Genomic DNA, 22897 nt, shown 5'->3' with positions numbered 1-22897 from the left:
AGAGGCAAGTGTGCCACCCACTGAGACCTGGCTGATTCAGCCTAATTATCTCCATTCTTTTTGATACTGGTGACTTGTTTCTTTATCACCAAAGTGTCAGGAAAAGTACCCCTTAAACCTGATGACAGTGCTTGTAGATGCAGGTGAGGAACACTGGACTGGTTAAACAAAGTGTTGACAGAAACACAAATAAACAGTTGAAATTCATATAACTTTATTAAAATTCATAATTTATCATATGCTAGTTACACAGATAGCAACCAGTTGCCATTCACACACTAAATCTTTACCAGTCTCAATCTGTCAGTCGATACTGGGATATTGCACTCTTAACCAGTCTGTATTCTTTTACTAAAGTGCATAGTTGACTTCAACTTTATCAGCCACTTCTAGAAATGTTCTGGCCGTTGTAAACAAGTATCAGACTAGCTTGCTTTCCACTAGCTTAATATTAATTTTTGAGCCTCACTGGAAGCAATGTGGCCTTCACAAGCGCTGCCCAAATTGCTGTGATATTATTTAAGGTACAAGTATCAGAATATCAATACGAAGACGCATCAATATATTTCTGTAACAAAATCAATAGTTTGCATTCTAAATGTACTTGAGGATGAAATGTAATCTCACATTTTAAGCGTCAGGAAATAATTTATTTCTGTCTAGAAATGCAGATATTTCTCACGCGAAGAGTAAAAACAAACCAAGCCCCAGTTGCGGCGATTCCATCAAAGCTGAGCGGTTGCTTAGTATTGATATTGATGCTCAAAATGGCCGACATTATTGATTGACACTCTCCAACTTTCCCTGCACAAACCAATTTCTGACACAATTAAGTCATAATTAATCTTCTGCGAGAATATAGATTTAGGGAGCGTGTCCCAAAATTAATAACTGCATACTTAAAAAGAAAAAAAAAAAACGATTTCTATAAACTTCACAAAAATATAAAGAGAAAGTCTTGTTCTTAAGCTCTTTGGATTTCCACTTGTGTTTATAAAAGCGAATATGAAATTGAATGCTATATGTTACAAAGAATATTTGGTCCATTTTCGTCCATATGTTGGCCAGCAGATATATGATGAGAGCAGCACAAGTCTTTATCCTTGTTAATGCAATTTTTCCTTCACTCTTAATGTCTGTTGGCACAATTGTCTCTTTGGCACCATTTGATCCTGCAACGAGGAACAGCTGTTATTTCTGAAATGTTGCCCCAAAGATGTCTTCATGATATCGCTTCTGGTTCTGTTAAATAAAGGAGAGATTGGAATCAATACAAATGAAATGACTATATAGGACAATGAATTATGATATTATTGTGGAGAAGTGTGATCTTAAAAAAAATATTAATAGGGAACACTAATGAGAGCGAGTGATTATACTGTAAAAGTGCTTTACAACTATCTGAATCCCATTTCATCTTTGGAATGGCTCCTGTGCACCCATTTAATCTTGTAATAAGTACAATGTAATCCATGAGAAATCTTATTTCCATTTATTAATTCCAGATCCTATAACTTGGGAGTCTCTAAGCTTTCTTGTCCATCAGTCGCTAAGCTTCCTGCACCTTGGTAAGTGGGGCATGTGTCCCTCAATCGGGCAAAGACAAATTCTTTTAAAAAATAAATTTAGAGTACCCAATTACTTTTTTCCAATTAAGGGGCAATTTAGCGTGGCCAATCCACCTGACCTGCACATCTTTGGGTTGTGGGGGGTGAAACCCACCCAGATGCGGGGAGAATGTGAAAACTCCACACAGACAGTGATCCGGGGCCGGGATCGTACCTGGGTCGACAGCGCCGTGAGGCAGCAGTGCTAAACACTGTGCCACCATGCCGACCAGGCAAAGATACATTCTACCTGTGTGCTACTCTCAAGTCATTCAATTTGCAGAGTTGCTGATGGGTTTCTGTACCTGTCAGTCACGAGACTAACCAAAACTAAAGATTTCTTGGACTCTTACTGTATGTATTGGTATAGAATATGTGGTGGGGAATGCGTATGATCTTTAAGGAGAGATTCCTTGCCCCAGACCTACCTTCAGTGTTGTGAGGAACTCTTCAGCATCCTCGATATTCATGCCACCCTGCTTAGCAATGATGCCTTTTAGGGTTTCAGTGACATCTTGCGCCATCTTGATTTCACCACAGATGTATATATGCCCATTCCCTTCATGCAACACCTTGTAGACTTCAGACGCCAGCTTTTCCTGAAGAATATCTTGTACATAAGTCTGGTGGGATGGAAGCAGACACAGGAATGTAAGAATACATCAACATAGCATTAAAGTGAAAATAGGACCTTGCATTTACATAGGGCCTTGCGTATTCCTACTCCGAGCATAAGAAATAGAAGCAGGAGTATGCTACATAGTTTCTCAAACCAGCTCCGTCAATTAATAAGATCATTGGTTGACCTCCTACTTTCTCTTCCTGTAGTTTGATTATTTCAATGCCCCCAAAAAATCCATCAATCTCAGACTTGGTTATATTCAATGATTGAGCTTTTACAACCCATTGGGATAGAGCATTCCAAAGATTTCACGATGTCCTTCACTGAATTACTTTTGACATGAGGGCATTGTTGTTTTGTAAGCAAGTGGTAGTCACTTTGGACATTGCACAGGCATTTGTTGATTAAGGTTCCTGCAGTCATACCTGGGCTCCTCTTGGACATGTAAGCTCTTTAGTTCCACCAGAAGTGCAAAGCGAGCCAAAAAATGGTCAGCAATTTTTTTTTCCGCCCCTCAAAAAAAACAAAGGGAGGAACATGTGGAATAAAAATGGGAGAGGGAAGGAGACCGACTGGGTAGGAGTCAGCCAGTTATCAGATTGATAACTAATTAATTGGTTTGTGATGGTTCTGCTTGAAGGAGAAATGTTGGCTGGGAAACGGAGATATCTCCTGCTCTTTATTTTATAATGACAATGTTAAACTATTGTAAGAAGACCTTTCCCACTCGCAAAGGTACTGATCATCCTGGGGCATGGTATTAGAAGCCCCCCATTTTGTCAGCCAAGTGGGTTAGCTAATTGGATCCCAGCAAGTCAGCACGCCTCAGTGCTGCACCATTGCCTGCTGGGAAGTTCATGGTGGTTTAAACATAATTAAAAACATATTTGCATTCTTGACTGGCAAGTGGTTTAAATCACCTTTTGTTTGCCAGGTTCTCTGGAGTAGGCGGTGTAAACTCCCTTCAGGATGCCTCTATCTTTAAGTGCAAGGGTTTCTTCTTTGTAAATGTGATCCAGTTCAGAGTTCCGACATCCAAACACCAAAGTCATGGGACCAGCTTTGATTCCTAAAAGTCATGGAAAAAAAAAGTCAAATTGAATGGAAATCCAGCCTCAAGCATATTGACGACAGCATTTCAGAATGTGAGGCATCAGTTTAAACACCTGATCGATCACGGAGAGGATTGGGTGGGGGTGGGGGAAGAGATGAGAATGTTGGCTATGATCATTGTTACTGTTTGAATGAGCTGTTTGGGATGGTTGTTAAGATTTTGAGCAATAATTCCTTAATGTCCAGGGAATGGTGTTGGCTGCCTCCCAGAACTCTTGGAGTCACAGCCACATACTGAAACAGTTTGCAGAAGTCTGGGAATTGGCACAGCATTGACTACCCTGTGCCAAAGTAATTTTCTCTCAATTCTCCTTTTCCTTCCCTTTCGTTGCTATTTCCTTCTAATGTTTTTGCAATTTTTAAAATTAAGACAGGACCAAGACACATCATCATCGGTTGACTAGACAATACTCACGGCCTGGCGTAAGTGAGGCAATGGCGATCACTGTGAGCTGTGTGCTTTCTGCATTCATGCAGTTGGTAATTGTGACTGGGTACGGGAGGCAGACATCAGCTGCACTTGATTACATGTCGACTGGTGCAGGAATTGGAGGAAGGCGTACCAGGCGTTTGAACATACCTCGTTTCTCAAAGTCATGCTGTCGCTGTTGCCAGAAGCTTCTATACGGGGCAATTCCTGTTCCTGGGCCGACCAATATGCAGGGTTTCGATTGGTTCTTTGGAAGATGAAATCCTGCAGTGCTGGAATGGAGGTGTGAAAGCATTGATTAATTTTGAGCCATTTTGCTGCTAGCACATCTAGCAGTTTATGAACGTGCAAAGCATAATTTCAAAGCATGGGATCCAGTAACCTACCTGCGCACGTAACACGGAACCAGTTCACCGGTTTCCATGGTGTCGAACCAGGTACTGCAAACGCCATGATGCATGGGGCCTTGGCCATCTAAATACAAAGAAAAATCTCAGTTCTGTGGTGGTAAGTATTAGAGATATTAAGGTACCCTGTGATGCCGAGAGGCTATTGGTGGATAGACACTGGGTCCCGATTGGATCAGCCGCCTGCTGGCTCCACCCAGTAAGGTGGAGTATAAGAGCCCGGGTTCTCCCAGCAGCTGCATTCTGTAACTGTGTTGCTGGGGAACAAGTCTGCGTAATAAAGCCATCGTTCGACTCCTTCTCATCTCGTCTCGTCTCGTGAGTGATTGAGCTACAAGTTCCTGTTTGCACATTTCGGTAATGTTCACCTATAACCTATCCAAAGTAAGTCGGGATGCGGATACCGCAATGAGATTCCCTGAAACCTTTGTGCGCCATAGATTATGTTGCGTCTCCTGATGACCAATGCACTAGTTTAATTTCTCATGAACATGAAAGTAGCTCCAATTCATTTGGAATAAGCGAAAGAGCTTTTTCATGTGCAGAGTTCAAATGCCAGATTATTTATCCATGTTCCTAATGGAAGTGGAAACTGCTCTATTAGGGTCCCCTGAATCAAATTTGGGCCTCCCTCCCCTTAGGTCTCCTGGTTGGAAACTTCAGTAGGGTTTGAACAACCCAATCCTCACCGCCCCCCCCAACCACTGGCCCAGTGACCCAGGCCCATTTAAGACAAGCAGACCACCCACATGAAATCTGACTGTCTTCACCTTCCGTCTTGTAGTTCACCACTGCAACGGTCAGGTGGATTTCTCCCGGGTTCATATCCAAAGACGAACTGATGGAGTAATATCTGGGCTTCAGCAGCATTAGCTGGGTGAGGAGGAACAAAGCCGGACATTGAATGGATGGAAATTCCTCTAGTATCTCCAGGACGGTGGGGTTGTGGAAGGATTTCCACTTCTCGTACTCCTGAGAATTCTGGGGAGGAACAACAACGCAGGATTAAATATTAAATGGTTTAAAGCATAGTCTGATACACAAAATCTATCTGCATTGCCTGTATATAATGAATCTTTAACTGTTGCCTTCACAAAATTCAGACTCTGTAGACTACACCCACAAGCAAAATAGGTGTTCCAGGGAATTGTATATCATTTGGGCTCTGTAGGCCCAACTAGTCTGTTCCTTCACCAACGTTTGATCAATTCACTCACCTGTCCCTGCACTCTCTCATTTATTCTCTCCCAATCCCATCCTAATTGTGCATGTTTCATATCTCGCCAGGACAATGTGAAACTGAATTCAACAAATCTGCCAATTTGTGTATCAGAATCAATTGTGGTTAGTTTTAACTGGGTTTGCCGGGCATGAATCCCATCGGAATTTTAGCTGGTTTCATAACCTCCTCCTCCCCACCACCCCTCACCCACAATGGAGAGCGAGGGCATAACGCCAGCATTGTATCTAATTCCGTCAGTTTCTCAATGTGTGGCTTATGTTAAAAAAATGCTCCCAAAGACTGGGATTGCTGGATTGTTATAAAAAAAAACCCCAACTAGCTCACTAGTGTCCCTCGGAGGAGGGGTCCTGACACACCTTGGTCTGACCTACATGGGGCACACACTTGGCCATTTTTTAAATTGCCCTGTGTGAAACCTTGCTGCGCTCAAATGAGCTATTGTGTCTCCTGGTAATGACCACACTTCAAAAGCAATTTCAACTGCTTGCGAGGTGGGACATGAGACAGAGTGGCTGATCTATTATCTGTTCTCCTGTGCCCACGGTTAAACTGACCCCTGTATAGGAGGCCGATGACAACAGCGTTGACGCTCACCTGGCCTAGTTCCAGCAGTCGGTTCTTCTCTGCCTCATCCGTCGCCAACTGGGCAAACTTCTTCAGGAGCTGTTGACCGGGTGGGGTGGTGATGTCCAGGAAATGGGTAAAGGCTTGCGAGAGGCTGCAGGCTGGTATTCGCTCATCCATTTTCCAGTCTGTGGGCAGCAAAGAACGGTCCTGTCAATTCGTCCAAAACACCCAGGACAGAAACAGATTTGAAATCGCCCCCCCCTCTTATTTCAGGAGAATTGAAGGGGCACAGGATCCAAAAGCCAAACGGCCGTGTAGATCTGGGGATGGGAGCTACTGGTCCTCATCTGAGCCACTTTAGGAGGCCCGGAGATAGAATTAGAGAACTGAATTATTTGTGTAAAAGAGTGTCAAAATTTAACCCAGCCATGTGACTGAAGGTGAAGATCACACTGTGTAAAGTCTAGCAGAGGGGCTTACATCAGGGTCTTTTAATTGTATTGGTTTATCAGTATCCCAAGAGAGCTAGCAAGAGAATGCAAACCCTTGAAAAGTATGACTTACCCTTCACACTATTGCCATTGTTAACCTCCACTTGGATACAATGATGAGCACTTGGTGTTTCTTTGAGCCTCTTGATCAGGGCATTGACGAGGACCCCCTGATTCTGAGGGAAAACTCCAATATGCTCCCCCGGCAGGTATTGGAGTTCCTTGGAGTCCTTACAGGACAGCTCGATCAGGACGGTGGAGCGACTGTGATCAGAGAGACCCAGGTAAGTAGACGATAGTGAAGAACGTGGAAAGAATTTTAAATGAAAACTTAACTCTTCTTTTAAAAACAAAATAGTGGGCCGCGTGTACCTGGATTTTGAGCTCTGCAGATTCTTCTTCAATTTGAACTTCATTGGCAGAATTTTCTTTCCTTGCATCTTGGAGAGAGCTGAGGAAATTAGAAGATTAATTATTCTAATCTGGCTGTAGAATGGTAATGTTGTAATTGACAAAAGATCGATACAAATGATGGGTAATTATTGCAGCTGAAAGTCTGTAAGTGAATGGATACCTGCACACAAATCCAAGGGCCTGGTCTCTGTGGCAAATCTGTATCTGCTGGGATCCCACACGTTACTTTTGGTCGTTGACTTGAATTGACCGAGCTCCACCTCCCCTCGCACATTGAAGTCTTTGCAGGCCGTCTGTTAAAAGAGACAGAGAGAAGGGAACCATAAATGCTGTACAAGTTGCATTACTTTTGACTGGTGGTCTTCACGGGTGTAAGATGTTTACATGGACACAACTGACATCACAGCCGGTGTGCAAAATGCATAATTGATCACCAAAGGCACCATGTCACGAAGTCGGTAGAAATAGCTATCCCATTATTTTCTGATATCTGTTTCCAGTGACGCCGAACAGGAGGCCACGGGCTTCCTCAGAAAGCAAAGGAAAGAAAACCAAGCTCGATGTAGTGGTGATGTTACTGGACTTGTACTCGAGAGAACGGGAGTTCAAATCCCAGCAAGGTGGTTGGACAACTTTATATTCGGTTTACAAAAATCTGTAAACGTGGCTGTGAAATTGTCAGATCGCTTCAGAAAACCTGATTCTCCAATGCCTTTTATGGCAAGAAGTCCACTCTCTTGTATGAAACTGCTACCAAGAAGGTGGCCCACCACCCCCTCAGAGCTACTCGGGATAGACAATAAATGGCAAGTTTTGTCAGTGGTGCTGACATTCTCAAATTTGGATATCATAACAAATCCCATTGAGAATCATCCCAGTCCACACTTGGCCTCTTCCAAGGTGATGGTTCCAGGCATAGGGAATGACCGGTTGTTCTTTATTCTCAGCTGTTGGTAACACATGGGAGATTTCAAAGAAGGAAAAGGGCAAATAACAGAGTGAAGACTGAACGGTAGTTATCTGATCTGAATTTTCAATTGAAGAGGCTCCAAAGAGTCTAAAAATGTAGTGAAATGTTTCAGCTATTTTCTCCGAAGACCTCTTTTAGCACTTCCCTTCCCACCCCCTCTCTCGACATTCACTGCCAATAAGGAAGCAGGTAAACTTGATACATTATGCACCAATTAGCAGGAAGCAACTCCCCCACACAACCTCATCAAGTTAGCTTTTCCACATCTTCAGCTTCCTTGACAATAAGTGATCACTTTGCCAAACCCAAACGGCAACCCACCTTGAATGTGGCGATGGCCCAGTCTACAAAGGATTCATCCTGTCCACCAAGCTCATCTCCTTCTCCTGTTTCGGACATTCGAGTTGCCCCAAGCTGTTTCAGCTTCTTATCGATCGAATGGGCGAAAGCACAGAACTGTGGGTACATGCGGGAGCCAAGTCCAAAGATGGCATACCTGGAAATCAAATTTGCAGAAGAAGCCAAATCAACTTTTAGTTTCAAAGAACCAGGTTCTGTTTGTAAATGTAAAGTTGCCCATTTTATAAGTTGTAGACATGCTTCACCATTTCCTCATGGTATGCTCTCAGTTAATTTGTCTGTATATTTATATACAATAAATATATCCATTACGTACACTTGCATGCTGCGACCTGACTATGCTACAGCAGTTAAGACCATTTTGCCTGCTCTTTTCCTTTTTATCCATTCGGATGGATTTTCGCCGATAACATGGCAGATAAACTTGCCGTTTGAGGAAATAAGGGACAGACCCTTACATCTCAAAATTAGGGCAGATCGCAGGTACACTAATGAGCCAGTAACGGCTAATGCCATGGCCACCCATCCTGAACTTAACAACGCACTACAACATAAATAGGAGCAGATGGACAGGAATGTAATTCTGTGTGGATTTCAAATTGTGGTGGAACGTCTGTTTTGGCCTTAATCTTTAATTACGGGGCAGCACGGTAGCACAAGTGGATAGCACTGTGGCTTCACAGCGCCAGAGTCCCCGGGTTCGATTCCCTGCTGGGTCACTGTCTGTGCGGAGTCTGCACGTTCTCCCAGTGTCTGCGTGGGTTTCCTCCGGGTGCTCCGGTTTCCTCCCACAGTCCAAAGACGTGCAGGTTAGGTGGATTGACCATGATAAATTGCCCTTAGTGAGCAAAAAGATTAGGAGTGGTTATTGGGTTATGGGGATAGGGTGGAAGTGAGGGTTTAAGTGGGTTGGTGCAGACTCGATGGGCTGAATGGCCTCCTTCTGCACTGTATGTTCTATAAACCAACAAAAAGAATGCCTGATATTCTCTTAATTGATGGCATACTCTTTTCTTGAAAGACTGAATGCGCATTTATATAGCGCCTCTCAAAGGGTCTCGGGGCAACTGTAAGCGTTTCACTATCCAACGATGGGCAGTCACGGTTGTTACGTGGGAAAACGCAGCAGCCAATTTGCACGCAGCAAGATCCCACGAACAGCGACGGAATACGTGAACAAATGTTGGTTGAGGAATAAATGTTGGCCGGAACACAGGAGAAGCTTCAATCCTGTGCTGCATTAGCCTCGGTTGTCCGTGAAATCTTCTGATTTAACAGTGGGTGCTGATACATGTAGTAAATAGAGCTGTAAGATTGAACATACGTCACTATGCTTACCTGAATTGATATGGTTTCAATGGCTTCTTGGTAAACAAAGATTTCTTAAACACCTGTAACAGAAAAAATACATATTTTAATTAGAAAAATAGATAGTGTGCCATTTACCAAAGTTTTTTTGAGAGAATTTACAACATTCCCCCAGGAGTTTTTAAAAAAAAAAAAAAACAATTGTTCACTTCCAATTTGATATGAAGTCCTATCCCAGACTCGTGTCCTGTTGTACCTTTTGGGTAATTAAAGACTTTATACTGATCTATCCTGCCTCTTCCTCACTCTGTTCTTAATTCCATTCAGAAAGAAAATGGCCCATTCTTGAAACAAGCCCTATTGCACAGTCTCTGACCCATCCATTCAACCTGGGGCACACCTTTCCGCTCAGTTCTCCCGATGGTTGAGTTTTCTCACGAGTAAGGTTTGTCCTCCTGACTCACAAGATCGCCCTCCTCTGTAAATGTTGGTGCCCCCAAACCACCAGACTCTGACTTTGGTTTTGACTGCATGCCATTTAGTCAAAGCCCAGATGAGATGAAATAATTTGACTTGATCTAACTAAATCGGTTTCTTTTGTGTTGGGAATTGCTTCGAGGTTGGGCCATTCCTCCAATAACACACTGCTTACCTCTCCATTTCCGGGTGAATCTCCATTTCCAAAGGTACTCGTCACCACTAAGACCAGTGATTCTTTGCTCAGGTTATTCAGGTCATAATCATCCATGCAGACCACCTATTAGTGAAGAACATCACATCCAATAAACTATTAGGGTCTTGATGGATGAAAAGAATGACTTTAAAAGCTGAATCAATCCTTCAAAGTCCTTTATTGTGAATGCGTCAAAAGAGCATATATACAAACAAGTAAGAGCAATGTGGTTAAAAGTAATAGTGCCACAACCAGGTGAGCTGTAGGGAATGGAATATTGCCCCAACAGCAACATTGACCCCTTGCAGGTCAGGTGCAGCACAGAGAGGGTCAAGTTCCCCCAATTCTGCCTGATTACCATCTCAGAAGAGTGCTTCCGCTTCCCACATCAGGCATCTTTATGGGCCTTGCCAATCATTGGTGAATTATGGGCATGTTTGAAGATTGCCCAGAGTGACTTTGATATAGTAACAAGGCGTGTTGGGAGCAGAGGTGAGGTGTCATGTTTCTACAGGGATACAACGTGCCTACATTGACCGCAGCTGTTCCTGGATTACAAAAGTGACCTCGCTTTAAAAAATAACTCTGGCTGTAAAGTGCGCTGGGGCACCTGGACATCGTGAAAGATGTCACATAAACCGGAGCCTGTCTTTCTTCTCTTTATTTACCTTGGCATTGAAGGCACCGTTGAACAATGTGCGCAGCTTTTTGGCGAAGGTTTCGGACTTCCCGGTTTCTGTGGCGTACAGAATTGTTGCCTTTGTTCTCTTGGCCATTGTCTTCCGCATCAGGACAGAGCTGAATAAAGCAGCCCTGGAAGAGACAGCAACGGTATTCAATATTTAACAATCACTTCATGTCCCGAAATGAGCTGATTTAGCTCAGGTACAAGCTGGTACATTTTTGTTTTTTTTATTTAAAAAGGTCTGTGAAGACAACACCAAAACTGAAACGAATAGAACGCAAAAAAACAAAAAACAAATCAAGAGCTAGTATCAGAGCAACATTGGGTTTTAGACTGTAGGACGAAGGATAGGCCAAAGGAGAAGAGAGAAGAGCCTAAAGCGGCAAATTGAGGTTCTCGGAATAAGCGAGTTAGTGTAAAATACCGCAGCAGCATTCACTTGGAGCACTAGGTGAGTAAAGGAAAGCTTGGAAAAAGAAAAAAATCCATTTTAAGAAGAATGAATGTTTTTGCCACTTTTCCACTTACAGTGCTAAATGTTTGAATGTGATCTCATTCTTCTTCGGTCTTCTGCTTTCATCGTGCCAGACGTGTGTTTTCCAAGCATCGACCTAGGATTATAGAACATTGATAGGAGATTAACATCAATGGGAGGTTAGATTATGCGATATTGCCTCAACGCTGAACAAACTTTACCTTCCAGTTTCAGGACAAGTTGCAGTTCGTGGACATGGAGCAGGAGTCGTCCCTGGAACCCGCTCCAACAGCCAATAGGATCACAGCCCAGTTTGTACCTCAATTGCAGTTTTGCATCCCTCTTTCCCTCAATCACTTTTTGTGCCCAAAACGATGATAATCTTAGCCTTAAATATGCACAACACCAGAGTATTTGCAGTATGTGGGTTAGAGGTTGGGTTCATTCTTAGCGGTTGTGTGATAACATTGGATTAATACACAACAGGGCTCCAATCCTGAACCAATGTGCAAAGACATCAAATTTCTATCGGAATGGTGACTGAAAGTGGAAATCAGGGCTTATTACTTTCCTCCTTACCCTGGAGGTATCAAGGCCTACTATATAGCACTCTGATTGACATCACAAATAACTGACACCACGGTGGCAGTGGTTAGCACTGATGCCTCACAGCGCCAGGGTCCCAGGTTCAATTCCCAGCTTTGGTCACAGTCTGTGCAGAATCTGCACTTTTTCCCCCCGTGTGTGCGTGGGTTTCCTCCGTGTGCTCCGGTTTCCTCCCACAGTCCAAAGATGTGCAGGTTAGGTAGATTGGCCATGCTAAATTGCCCCTTAGTGTCCAAAGATGTGTAGATTAGGTGGGGTTACAGGGATAGGGCAGTGGTGTCAGCCTAGTTAGATTCGATGATCAAAAGGTCCTCCTTCTGCATTGCAGGAAGTCTATGTCCTAAGATCAGCTATCTCAGATCAGGAACTTGCGAAATGGATGATCTTCTTGGCTCTATTTGACAAAGCCATTTACCAAAACTTAACAATTGGGTTCGCAAGCTTTGATTTTATTACAAGGAGCTAATTACCTGGTAATAAAAGAAGGGGCTGAGGATGTAGTTCAATATCTCCTGATGGAACACTCGTGTGATGCTGCCAGAGATTGGCGGAACAAGCCAGACCCAGTCCCCAGGGCAGCCTCCTCTCAGCCGGAACTCATTCTCCATGTGCTTCATGAAGGATTCTGCAGCCGTGTGGTGGTCCATAATCGTCACATTCCTTTTCTGCAACAAGATAATTACATCACGTCACTCAAAGTTCCAGCCTGTGGGAACTTAATATGAATTGATGGAAAATCATGTGAACATCTCTACAGAGCGTGTTGGTGTAATTATCCCAAATCTATCTTTAAGGCAACATGATTTATTTTGTACACTAATTCCCAGAACAGTGAAGAGCCACTTTGTGTTATTGGTCAATTGTGCTTTGTGGAAATTGAACTTTAAATATCTACTTTTGTGCGATAAAACGTCACCTCCGAGGACAAATGTTAAATGTCCTGTGTGTTGGGGGATTACAAGTTGAGGGAGAGGGTGGGAATTCAGATGCTTTTCTGGGAAAAGCTGATGCTTATGGGTGGCACGGTAGCACAGTGGTTAGCACTGTTGCTTCACAGCGCCAGGGTCCCAGGTTCAATTCTCAGCTTGGGTGACTGTCTGCGGAGTCTGCACGTTCTCCCAGTGTCTGCGTGGGTTTCCTCCGGGTGCTCCGGTTTCCTCCCACAAGTCCTGAAAGACGTGCTATTAGGTGAATTGGATATTCTGAATTCTCCCTCCCTGTATCCGAACAGGCGCCGGAGTGTGGCGGACTAGGGGATTTTCACAGTAACTTCATTGCAGTGTTAATGTAAGCCTACTTGTGACTCTAATAAAGATAAGGGGATGATGAGCTCTTCCTCCACTCATAACATTGATGCTATTAAGCGACATTATGTGGTCAGTTTTCACAATTTTCATGGGCTCTTCTGGTATCTTCTAACAGAAGGGCCAACAAGGAATGCCAATTTATAATTCCAAAGCTTTGAGTCTGCACCTCCAATCAGGAGAAAATACTGAAATGTGCCCTAATGAAGTGATCGAATTCTACTATTGAGTTAGTTTTGCTTTAGTTTCAGGAAGGGAAATTTCATTACAAGTTTGTTCTTGGTCAATTGCTTCGATTCTCTTCAAACGATTGGCTTCGATAATAAGTGATGAAAATCCTCTCATAAATCTTCTAATAGGGTATCGAATCATTTATTGACCAGGCAGGTGTTCTTTTTGGAGTTTTCGGAATCTAATACAGTCGCTCAAGTCCAAAGTGACCCCACTAATGTATTTTGTTTTTAAAAGGAGAATGTCTTGACATTCAGCATCACGTAGTTTCCCTCACCTGGAAGCTGTAGAGGACGGCAATATTGATCTCCACCACCACTTGGTCTTTCCATAGAGATGCCAGATTGTTTGTTTCTAATCCCATTTTCTTTCCCACTTCCTGTGTTGTCAAAAGAATGGACACGGAATTAAATTCAACCAAACTTAGAAATTGAAGACACATTCCGCAAGCCTTTCTACTTTTGGCATTGATGGAAAAAAAACCCACATTTGTTCATTTCTTTTAACAACTCCTCCATTCTGTCTTTACGTGTGGACAATTATTAGGGGGTCTGAGTTTGCAGTCTGTAGTGTTCAGTACAATGTATGACTTTGATTTTAGAGGGGCCAATAACGGGGGCATGGGGTGGGGGGTGGGGGGGAAAGAGTACACAACAATGGTAAGTTGCTTCTTATCTGTTTCACTCCAGGTTTCTTTATCACACACATTAATAAGACCACAGGCATAGGAGCGGAATTAGGCCATTCGGCCCATTGCGTCTGTTCCGGCATTCAATCATGGCTGATATTTTTCTCATCCCCATTCTCCTGCCTTCTCCCCATAACCCCTGATCCCCTTATTAAATCAAGAACCTATCTGTCTCTGTCTTAAAGACACTCAGTGATTTGGCCTCCACAGCCTTCTGCGGCAAAGAGTTCCACAGATCACCACCCTCTGGCTGAAGAAATTCCTCCTCATCTGTTTTGAAGGATCATCCCTTTGGTCTGAGATGGTGTCCTCTGGTTCTAGATTTTCCTACAAGTGGAAACATCCTCTCCACATCCACTCTATCCAGGCCTCGCAGTATCTTGTACGTTTCAATAAGAAGGGCAGCACGGTGGCGCAGTGGTTAGCACTGCGGCCTCACGGCGCCGAGGTACCAGGTTCGATCCCGGCTCTGGGTCACTGGTGGAGTTTGCACATTCTTTCCGTGTTTGCATGGGTTTCGCCCCCATAACCCAAAGATGTGCTGGTTAGGTGGATTGAACACGCTAAAATTGCCCCTTAATTGGATACACTAAATTTTATTTTTTTTAAAGTTTCAATAAGATCCCCCCCTCATCCTTCTAAACTCCAATGAGTACAGACCCAGAGTCCTCAACTGTTCTTAATGCAGCTTACAGAGATTTAACCAGAAAAAAAGTAACCCTTTAGACTGACTTATAAGAAAATGCATCAGTGCAAATTGGCTGTACCTCTAGTACGTTGTATCGCTGAACATCACAGAAATCTCGAACACCAATCTCAGAGCTCATGTACCAGCCATTGAAGGGGCATCCAGGAAACTCCAGGCCTCCAACTTCCAGCAGCATGTTGGCAACAGCAGGTAGAGCATACCACCTGAGACCCAATTCTTTAAACCAGTCAAGCCTGCAGGTACAAGCAGATCTATTAGTTATACAAAATCATTGCATTGCAGCATATAGAAGCAATGTTTGCAGAGGTCGACTGATCCGTAGGCAGATGGACATACGACCATAGGTTGGAATACTGCATTTGAGACCATGTTACACATCAGTGATTGGGCGTTTGAAGTTTGAACTTACTTTGGATGCTCAACTTCTACTTCAAGAACCAGCTCTAGTGGTAATTCAAATATTTCTGGATCCAGACCATTGGCCTGAATGACTAGTGGAAGAACATCATAGCGTCCATAGCGGGGAGTCCAGCCAAGGTCAACGCACACCTGAAAATAAGGCAAATATAACTCTTAATGCAACATCTTCCCAGACTCATGCAGCACAGAAGGAGCTCATTTGGGCCATTATGCCTGTGCAAGACCTTTGAAAGAACCAGTTAGTCCCACATGCTTCCCCTTGCCCTATAATATTTCCAGTTATTTATCAGATTCCCTTCTTTAAAGTAGCTGTCTGGGGGATCTGGAGAGTGCTTAGTTCCTTGAGAGAACCATAACAATATTTGCATGTTAGAAATAAACAATCTAAACAAGCCGGTTTTTTTTCCTAGAACATCCGACCTTTCAAAACATCTGCTGCACTCAGAACTCTCACTGGAAAAGTATCTCAATCATAGAACCCCTACAGTGCAGAAGGAGGCCTTTTGGCCCAGCAAGTCTGCACAACCCTCTCAACGTGCACCCTACCTAGGCCCACTCCCCTGCCCTATCCTCATAACCCCACCTTACCTTTGGACACTAAGGAGCAATCTAGCATGGCCAATCAACCTAAACTGCACATGTATGGACTGTGGGAGGAAACCCACGCAGACACAGGGAGAATGTGCAAACTCCACACAGACAAGGTGGGAATTGAACCCGGGTCCCCAGCACTACGAGGCAGCAGTGCTAACCACTATGCCGCCCATTTCTCTTGTATGTCTATTCTAATGGCCTCTCTGGAAATGTATTCCACTATCAAATGCCCTGCCTTACTTAGTTCTAAAATCCTTATTTTTAATTTGTGTTCCTCTCCCACCAAAGTGGATGCTTGGTTTGACTTTTCAGTCTTATGAATTGAGTTAGCTCTTACTGATTGTTATGCCCAGAGTGTTGTGAGAAAAACATTTGCTGTTCCAGATAGGAGTTAATCGGAGCAGATTTCTAAGGGTTGATGATAACTTTAAGTTCCCTTGAGAGGTGACTTTAAGCGGCATGGCCTTCTTTCTTACTGCCTTAGCACTCTGTTGCAGTGATATAACAAAAACTTCATCTAATTGCTAGCAACTGCACTGAGCTTCAAGGTTTACCTGTGTGAATGAAACTCCAGCTGGATCTCCAATGATGGAACCATCGGGCAACTGATACCCTGCATAGCGGACCATCTGGCTATTCCATATTCTGAAGTCATGTTTCCCATCAGACCTTTGAGGGAAGACAGTGATGGTGGATCTGCAGAGCAAGATTGACCAGCGAGTAAGTTACAGAAGAAGAATTAAAAAAAAAATCACCTTTCCTATATTACAACGACTTGCATTCTAACAACCCTTCGTTATGTTCAAGCATTTTGGGATGTTGTGTGTTTGTTAAAGGTGCTATAAAAATGCAAGTCTTTCTTGTGATTAACGGTGATACCTGTAACGTTAGCTTCAATTGTTTTTTTTTTTTTTTTTTTTTTTACACATTGCAAAATCTTACTATGATCAACCATATAATTTTTAAAAACCAATTTGAAATCCACAGTTATTTATGTTACATATCAGTCAACAATAAAAGGCGACTGATTGATGAAAGCAACGATTCCTTGTGCTAATATATACCACAATAAAGTTCTAGCTTTGCAAATAGATAAAGATATTTAAATTCAATTTACACTTGTCGGCAAATTATTATATTAACTTGCCGTTCTTCACATTCTATTGTGCAAAGAAATGTATCAAAATCTTGAACTAAACTTGGCACTTATTGGTGCTGAACACTTCATTTAATTCTTTTGCATTAATTAATTAACCAATTCGTAACATTTTGTTTATTGTCTTCATTAAGAGAGCAAGCACAAAACTTGCACGCAGATGTGTGAAAAGTTCTGCCCTTCAAATCATTTGTTAATATTTACAGCGTGTCATTTCATGGCCAACATTAAGTGTTCTAAGCAATCTTTAATGTAATGTAAATAAATTGCCCACGCCCACCTTAAATTCCCATCGTTGGTTGCGTACTTCAAGTGGGTGCACATGTGCTCGAACATCTCCTTTGCGGTGGTGCATTTCCGAGCATCAAACACCTACAGAGACACAGACGTAGTTACAAGGAGCTGGGCATCATTCCAAAAGGGAAAAGAAAATACAGTTGAAAGCCTTGGGGTGGCGGTGAGAAGAGTACCTACATGGAGGTTGGACCACTGAATGCGGCCAATGCAGCGAGGGGCATTACGCCAGGCTTGCTTGGTTGCGAATACCAGCTCCTCGTAGGTCAGATCGTACGTGCCTGTGTCTGTGATGCTTTTGGTAACCTGCTCGATTCGGGCCAGATGCTCCTGGGTTCTGGGGCTGGGATTGGGAAGAGGAGATCAATATGATTAGTCCAGATTCTTGTTCCAATCCTAACTCCTAGGTCATTTATTTACAGCTAACAATTTAATCCCATTAACGATCAACAGCAAACTTATAAAAACATCCTACACAGGAACAAGAATAGGCCATTCAGCCCATCGAGTCTGCTCTGCCAATTCGATCAGAGCTGATCAGTCACTTTGATGCCTTTTACCCACACTATCCCCATAACCCTTTCATTATTGTTAATCAGAAATCTATCAATCTCTGCTTTAAACACACTCAATGACTGATCTTCCACTGCCCTCTGGGGTAGAGAATTCAAAAGACTCTCAACCCTCTGTGTAAAGAAATTTCACCTAATCTTGGTTCTAAGTGGCTTCCCCCTTATTTTGAAATTGGGTCTCTTGGTTCTACAACTCCCAAGCCAGGATATTTTACCCACATCTACCCTGTCTACCCCTATCCGTATTTTGTAGGTTTCAGTGAGATTAACTCATCCTTCCAAACTCTGGAGACTACAGGCCCAGTTTCCCAAATCTCCCTTCATAGGACAGTCCCACCATTCCCGGGAACAAGTCTGGTGAACCTCTAGCCCTGCACCTCCTGTCAATCTCATTTAAAATCTCCATGTATATCATGGGAGTTGCCAACGGCTAATTGGTCAGGCTGTAGCCCGCAGCGCAGGGGATCTACAATGCAGGGGAACGGAGTCTAATTTGCCGGTCATTCATTGTCCACACAAGAACTCCCACTCCCACCCCTTCAGGACTTCCACCTGGTAAATCCAGCAAGCAGGAGTTGGGGCCGAAAGCAGGAGGGGTGATCCCTTGGGCCTCAAAAGATGGTGACCCCAGGTATTCAGCACAACATTCGCCGTACCTTTTGAAGGATTCGTAATATTGCTTGATGAAATCTATAGCCTGAACAAGGACTTCGTCTGGCGGGATTGGTTCATCCCGAGTTTCTCTGGTCATTGCTTTGGGGGTCATGAGAGCACCTCGGCAGGCTGCGGACTGACAGGGCATATTCTAAATCAGAGAAAGAGAGAGAGATTAATGTCAATCCATCATGTTAATAAAACAAAAACTCTTTTAGAAATATTGAGATCTTATTAGATCGTAGGGCAGCACGGTAACACAAGTGGATAGCACTGTGGCTTCACAGCGCCAGGGTCCCAGGTTCGATTCCCCGCTGGGTCACTGTCCGCGCGGAGTCTGCACGTTCTCCCCGTGTCTGCGTGGGTTTCCTCCGGATGCTCCGGTTTCCCCCCACAGTCCAAAGATGTGCAGGTTAGGTGGATTGGACATGATAAATTGCTCTTAGTGACCAAACAGGTTTGGAGTTATTGGGTTACGGGGATAGGGTGGGAGTGAGGGCTTAAGTGGGTAGGTGCAGACTCAATGGGCCGAATGGCCTCCTTCTGCACGGTATGTTCCACATTGCTCTTCTGAATAACGGGATGGAGGTTTCATTTTCAGGTGGAATGGATCTGTTTTTTTTAAAAACTCCATTTTTATTCAATTGAAATCAGTGAAAATGGAGTGCGGGCCCCGCCCGGTTACCGCCCAGGCGGTGGGGATGTCCGCTCCCGGCCTCTCCAACCGCGCCTGAACCTTGAATTGTCATAAGGCGCTGAGGATTTGTCTGGACAGAGGGAGTTGCAGTGCGCCTCCTGGTTCTGTGCGCGGTGCCTGGCGCACGATAGGGGGGAAAAAAAGGGTTGAACAATCTTACCTTGACCGCTTTCTGATGGAGAGTGTCCTGCAAAATGGCCCCGTTTTCCACATTGGTCAGTTTGACAAACTTCGGGGCGTAAGGACAACGCATAGCTCCCTTGGCGGGGAGGGGCTGTTGTTGGCAAACGATAAATAAAAAACAAACATTCAGTTTGTAGAAATAACCAGTTCAACACAAATCTGATTTTTAATAGAAACGAACAGAACCGCTGTTGTGCAAATGGGGGGTCCCCCCCTATGTTTCTAAACCATTTGTGTAAAAAAAAAAAACTTAGTCTGATAGAAGCAACAGAAATGTGCAAATCTACGGCAGCAACGTTCCCAATTCATCTTTGTAATGAAAATAGACTTTTAAAAGTCATAGCAGAGCTTTTAAAAAGGGGACGATTTCTCTGGTTTGAATCAGTTTCAGGGTGGTCTCAACTTGTGGTGGTGGTGGGGGGGGGGGGGGGGGGGGGGCTGGGGCGTCTCAATGTGACCCACAATTGAATTAAAGTGGTCTTGAAATTGATCCCTCGAAATGATCATTCTGAATCGCGGGTTGTGTGTGGGAACATTGTAGACACTCCATACTAGCACCGCCCCACCCAGCCTATTAACTCCTGGCATCACTTGCTAGGAATCTCCCCCTACCCAATGATCTCGTATTACAGAAATGCACCTGCAAATTTATTCTATTTTCAAATTTATCTCTACCCAACATTGCTGATTTCAATTTCCGTCATTCAGCATTATCTCAATTATCCGATGGAGAGATTTTTAAAAAGTTTGATTGCAAATCAAGTGCTTCCGAAGTTAGCCCGAACTGGGGGCTAATTGTCAACGAATTTCCTATTCCAATGGAGAAATAAATGGACCGGTCTGTCACTCACCTCAGAGCCAGCATTGATGGTCTTACAATTCGGAATGTGCCCATTGACGAGGCTGCAGAGAAAGAGAGAGATTGGAAATCATTATCCCGAATTTAGGTTTCGTCCCAATTGCGACCACCCCTTTGGTGATCATCAAAATCGCAAACAATCCATCGAAACTTAAAAAAGAGTCAAAGTGTTTTAAGACGCTTTAAGAGAGAATAATTCGTTAAATGTCCCCTTTTATCGAAGGTTTTAACTTTGTTTTTGTAATTATTAAATAAGGTATTCAAAAAAAAAAACCCCACTGCAATTGATCAAGCGGAAATATTTAACGGCTCCGGTTCTAAGTGCTTAAGTTTGATTTTCGGTTCCCGCCAGGCACACATCGTTTCAGAAACTGACGCCGGATCAGTTTCAGGGTTGTTTCAACTTGTGTTTGGGGGGGGGGGGGGGGGCAGAGTAACGCACAATTGAATTAAAATTCCCTTGAAATTGACCCCATCTAATCGATTCTATCCCCTTGAAATTGGTCCCATCTAATCGATTCTATCCCCTTGAAAGTGACCCCATTTAATTGATTCTATCTCCTTGAAATTGACCCTATTTAGTCGATTCTATCTCCTTGAAAGTGACCCGATGTCTCTGTACCTCTTCCCGTTGCCAATGTCCTTTTCATTGTTGTTCAGATCGGCGGCTGGGCTCGATCCGGTTTCGTACTTGCCCCTGTAGCGGGGTTTCAGAAGGAAATTCCAAGGACAAAACATTGTTGTCCTGCTTCAATCTCTCCTCCTCGTCTTTATTTTCCCAGCGATCGCCGAACGAAATCTGCAACAGTTGACAACAAGAGAGAGAACTGCACCGGCTGTGACTCGGTTTATAAAGTTTATAAAACTTTTGTTTTAAGTTCGAGGCAGGTGTTGGGCGACTGGGCTCGACTTCTCCACTGTCCGGATCGCCGGTCGGACCGCCTTATTTATGCGCGGCAGGCGGTCCAGAATTACACCCTTTACGCAAAATCTAAATATTGAAATCCAGGAAAGCCCCATTTTAATTTCCATCTTCCTTGCTGGATCCTCGGCGAGAACGTCACCGATTGCAACATCTGTCCTGGCTGTAACACCACCGTCAGCAAAACATTCCGACTTGAAGTCAGACTCCGCTGGTGCCTTCCCCTGCCCAACCTGCGTTTCAATCATTGGCTTGGAATTTAAAGCAGACAGTTTCATTTACCCGGGCGTTTACAGGTAGCTTTATCACCACCCTCCCTTCCCCACACCGCCCTGTCCATTACACCTTCCCCCAAGCCGCCCTCTCCATTACACCTTCCCCAAGCTGCCCTGTCCATTACACCTTCCCCAAGCTGCCCTGTCCATTACACCTTCCCCATGCTGCCCTGTCCATTACACCTTCCCCAAGCCGCCCTCTCCATTACACCTTCCCCAAGCCGCCCTCTCCATTACACCTTCTCCAAGCCGCCCTGTCCATTACACCTTCCCCACACCGCCCTGTCCATTACACCTTCCCCAAGCCGCCCTCTCCATTACACCTTCCCCAAGCTGCCCTGTCCATTACACCTTCCCCAAGCTGCCCTGTCCATTACACCTTCCCCATGCTGCCCTGTCCATTACACCTTCCCCAAGCCGCCCTCTCCATTACACCTTCCCCAAGCCGCCCTCTCCATTACACCTTCTCCAAGCCGCCCTGTCCATTACACCTTCCCCAAGCTGCCCTGTCCATTACACCTTCCCCATGCTGCCCTGTCCATTACACCTTCCCCAAGCCGCCCTCTCCATTACACCTTCCCCAAGCCGCCCTCTCCATTACACCTTCTCCAAGCCGCCCTGTCCATTACACCTTCCCCAAGCTGCCCTGTCCATTACACCTTCCCCAAGCCGCCCTCTCCATTACACCTTCCCCAAGCCGCTCTGTTCATTACACCTTCCCCAAGCCACCCTCTCCATTACACCTTCCCCAAGCCGCCCTCTCCATTACACCTTCCCCAAGCCGCCCTGTCCATTACACCTTCCCCAAGCCGCCCTGTCCATTACACCTTCCCCAAGCCGCCCTGTCCATTACACCTTCCCCAAGCCGCCCTGTCCATTACACCTTCCCCAAGCCGCCCTGTCCATTACACCTTCCCCAAGCCGCCCTGTCCATTACACCTTCCCCAAGCCGCCCTCTCCATTACACCTTCCCCAAGCCGCCCTGTCCATTACACCTTCCCCAAGCCGCCCTCTCCATTACACCTTCCCCAAGCCGCCCTCTCCATTACACCTTCCCCAAGCCGCCCTGTCCATTACACCTTCCCCAAGCCGCCCTGTCCATTACACCTTCCTCAAGCCGCCCTGAGCATTACACCTTCCCCAAGCCGCCCTGTCCATTACACCTTCCCCAAGCCGCCCTCTCCATTACACCTTCCCCAAGTCGCCCTCTCCATTACACCTTCCCCAAGCCGCCCTGTCCATTACACCTTCCCCAAGCCGCCCTCTCCATTACACCTTCCCCAAGCCGCTCTGTTCATTACACCTTCCCCAAGCCACCCTCTCCATTACACCTTCCCCAAGCCGCCCTGTCCATTACACCTTCCCCAA

General features: G+C 44.6%; 1 protein-coding gene across 1 annotated transcript; it reads right to left on the bottom strand.

Annotated features, from left to right (window-relative positions):
* Positions 1-197: 197 nt before the first annotated feature.
* Positions 198-21260, bottom strand: nos2b (nitric oxide synthase 2b, inducible). The gene is made up of 26 exons (XM_072469786.1): positions 20955-21260; positions 20325-20376; positions 19451-19564; positions 18596-18744; positions 17548-17710; positions 17354-17445; positions 16472-16613; positions 15313-15452; positions 14962-15136; positions 13784-13885; positions 12442-12636; positions 11419-11501; positions 10874-11018; positions 10185-10289; positions 9563-9615; positions 8186-8360; positions 7055-7187; positions 6853-6931; positions 6554-6744; positions 6017-6174; positions 4950-5160; positions 4159-4246; positions 3923-4044; positions 3150-3298; positions 2036-2230; positions 198-1242 (listed from the first exon to the last, which is right to left on the bottom strand). The coding sequence occupies exons 1-26, from the start codon at positions 21068-21070 to the stop codon at positions 1192-1194; spliced, it is 3378 nt and encodes a 1125-aa protein (XP_072325887.1). The 5' UTR covers positions 21071-21260; the 3' UTR covers positions 198-1191.
* Between the last annotated feature and the right edge of the window lie 1637 nt (positions 21261-22897).

This window comes from Scyliorhinus torazame, chromosome 12, assembly GCF_047496885.1.
Source record: "Scyliorhinus torazame isolate Kashiwa2021f chromosome 12, sScyTor2.1, whole genome shotgun sequence".
NCBI lineage: Eukaryota > Metazoa > Chordata > Chondrichthyes > Carcharhiniformes > Scyliorhinidae > Scyliorhinus > Scyliorhinus torazame.
Note: the sequence above shows the minus strand (reverse complement) of the source record. Positions and strands in the feature narration are given on the sequence as shown.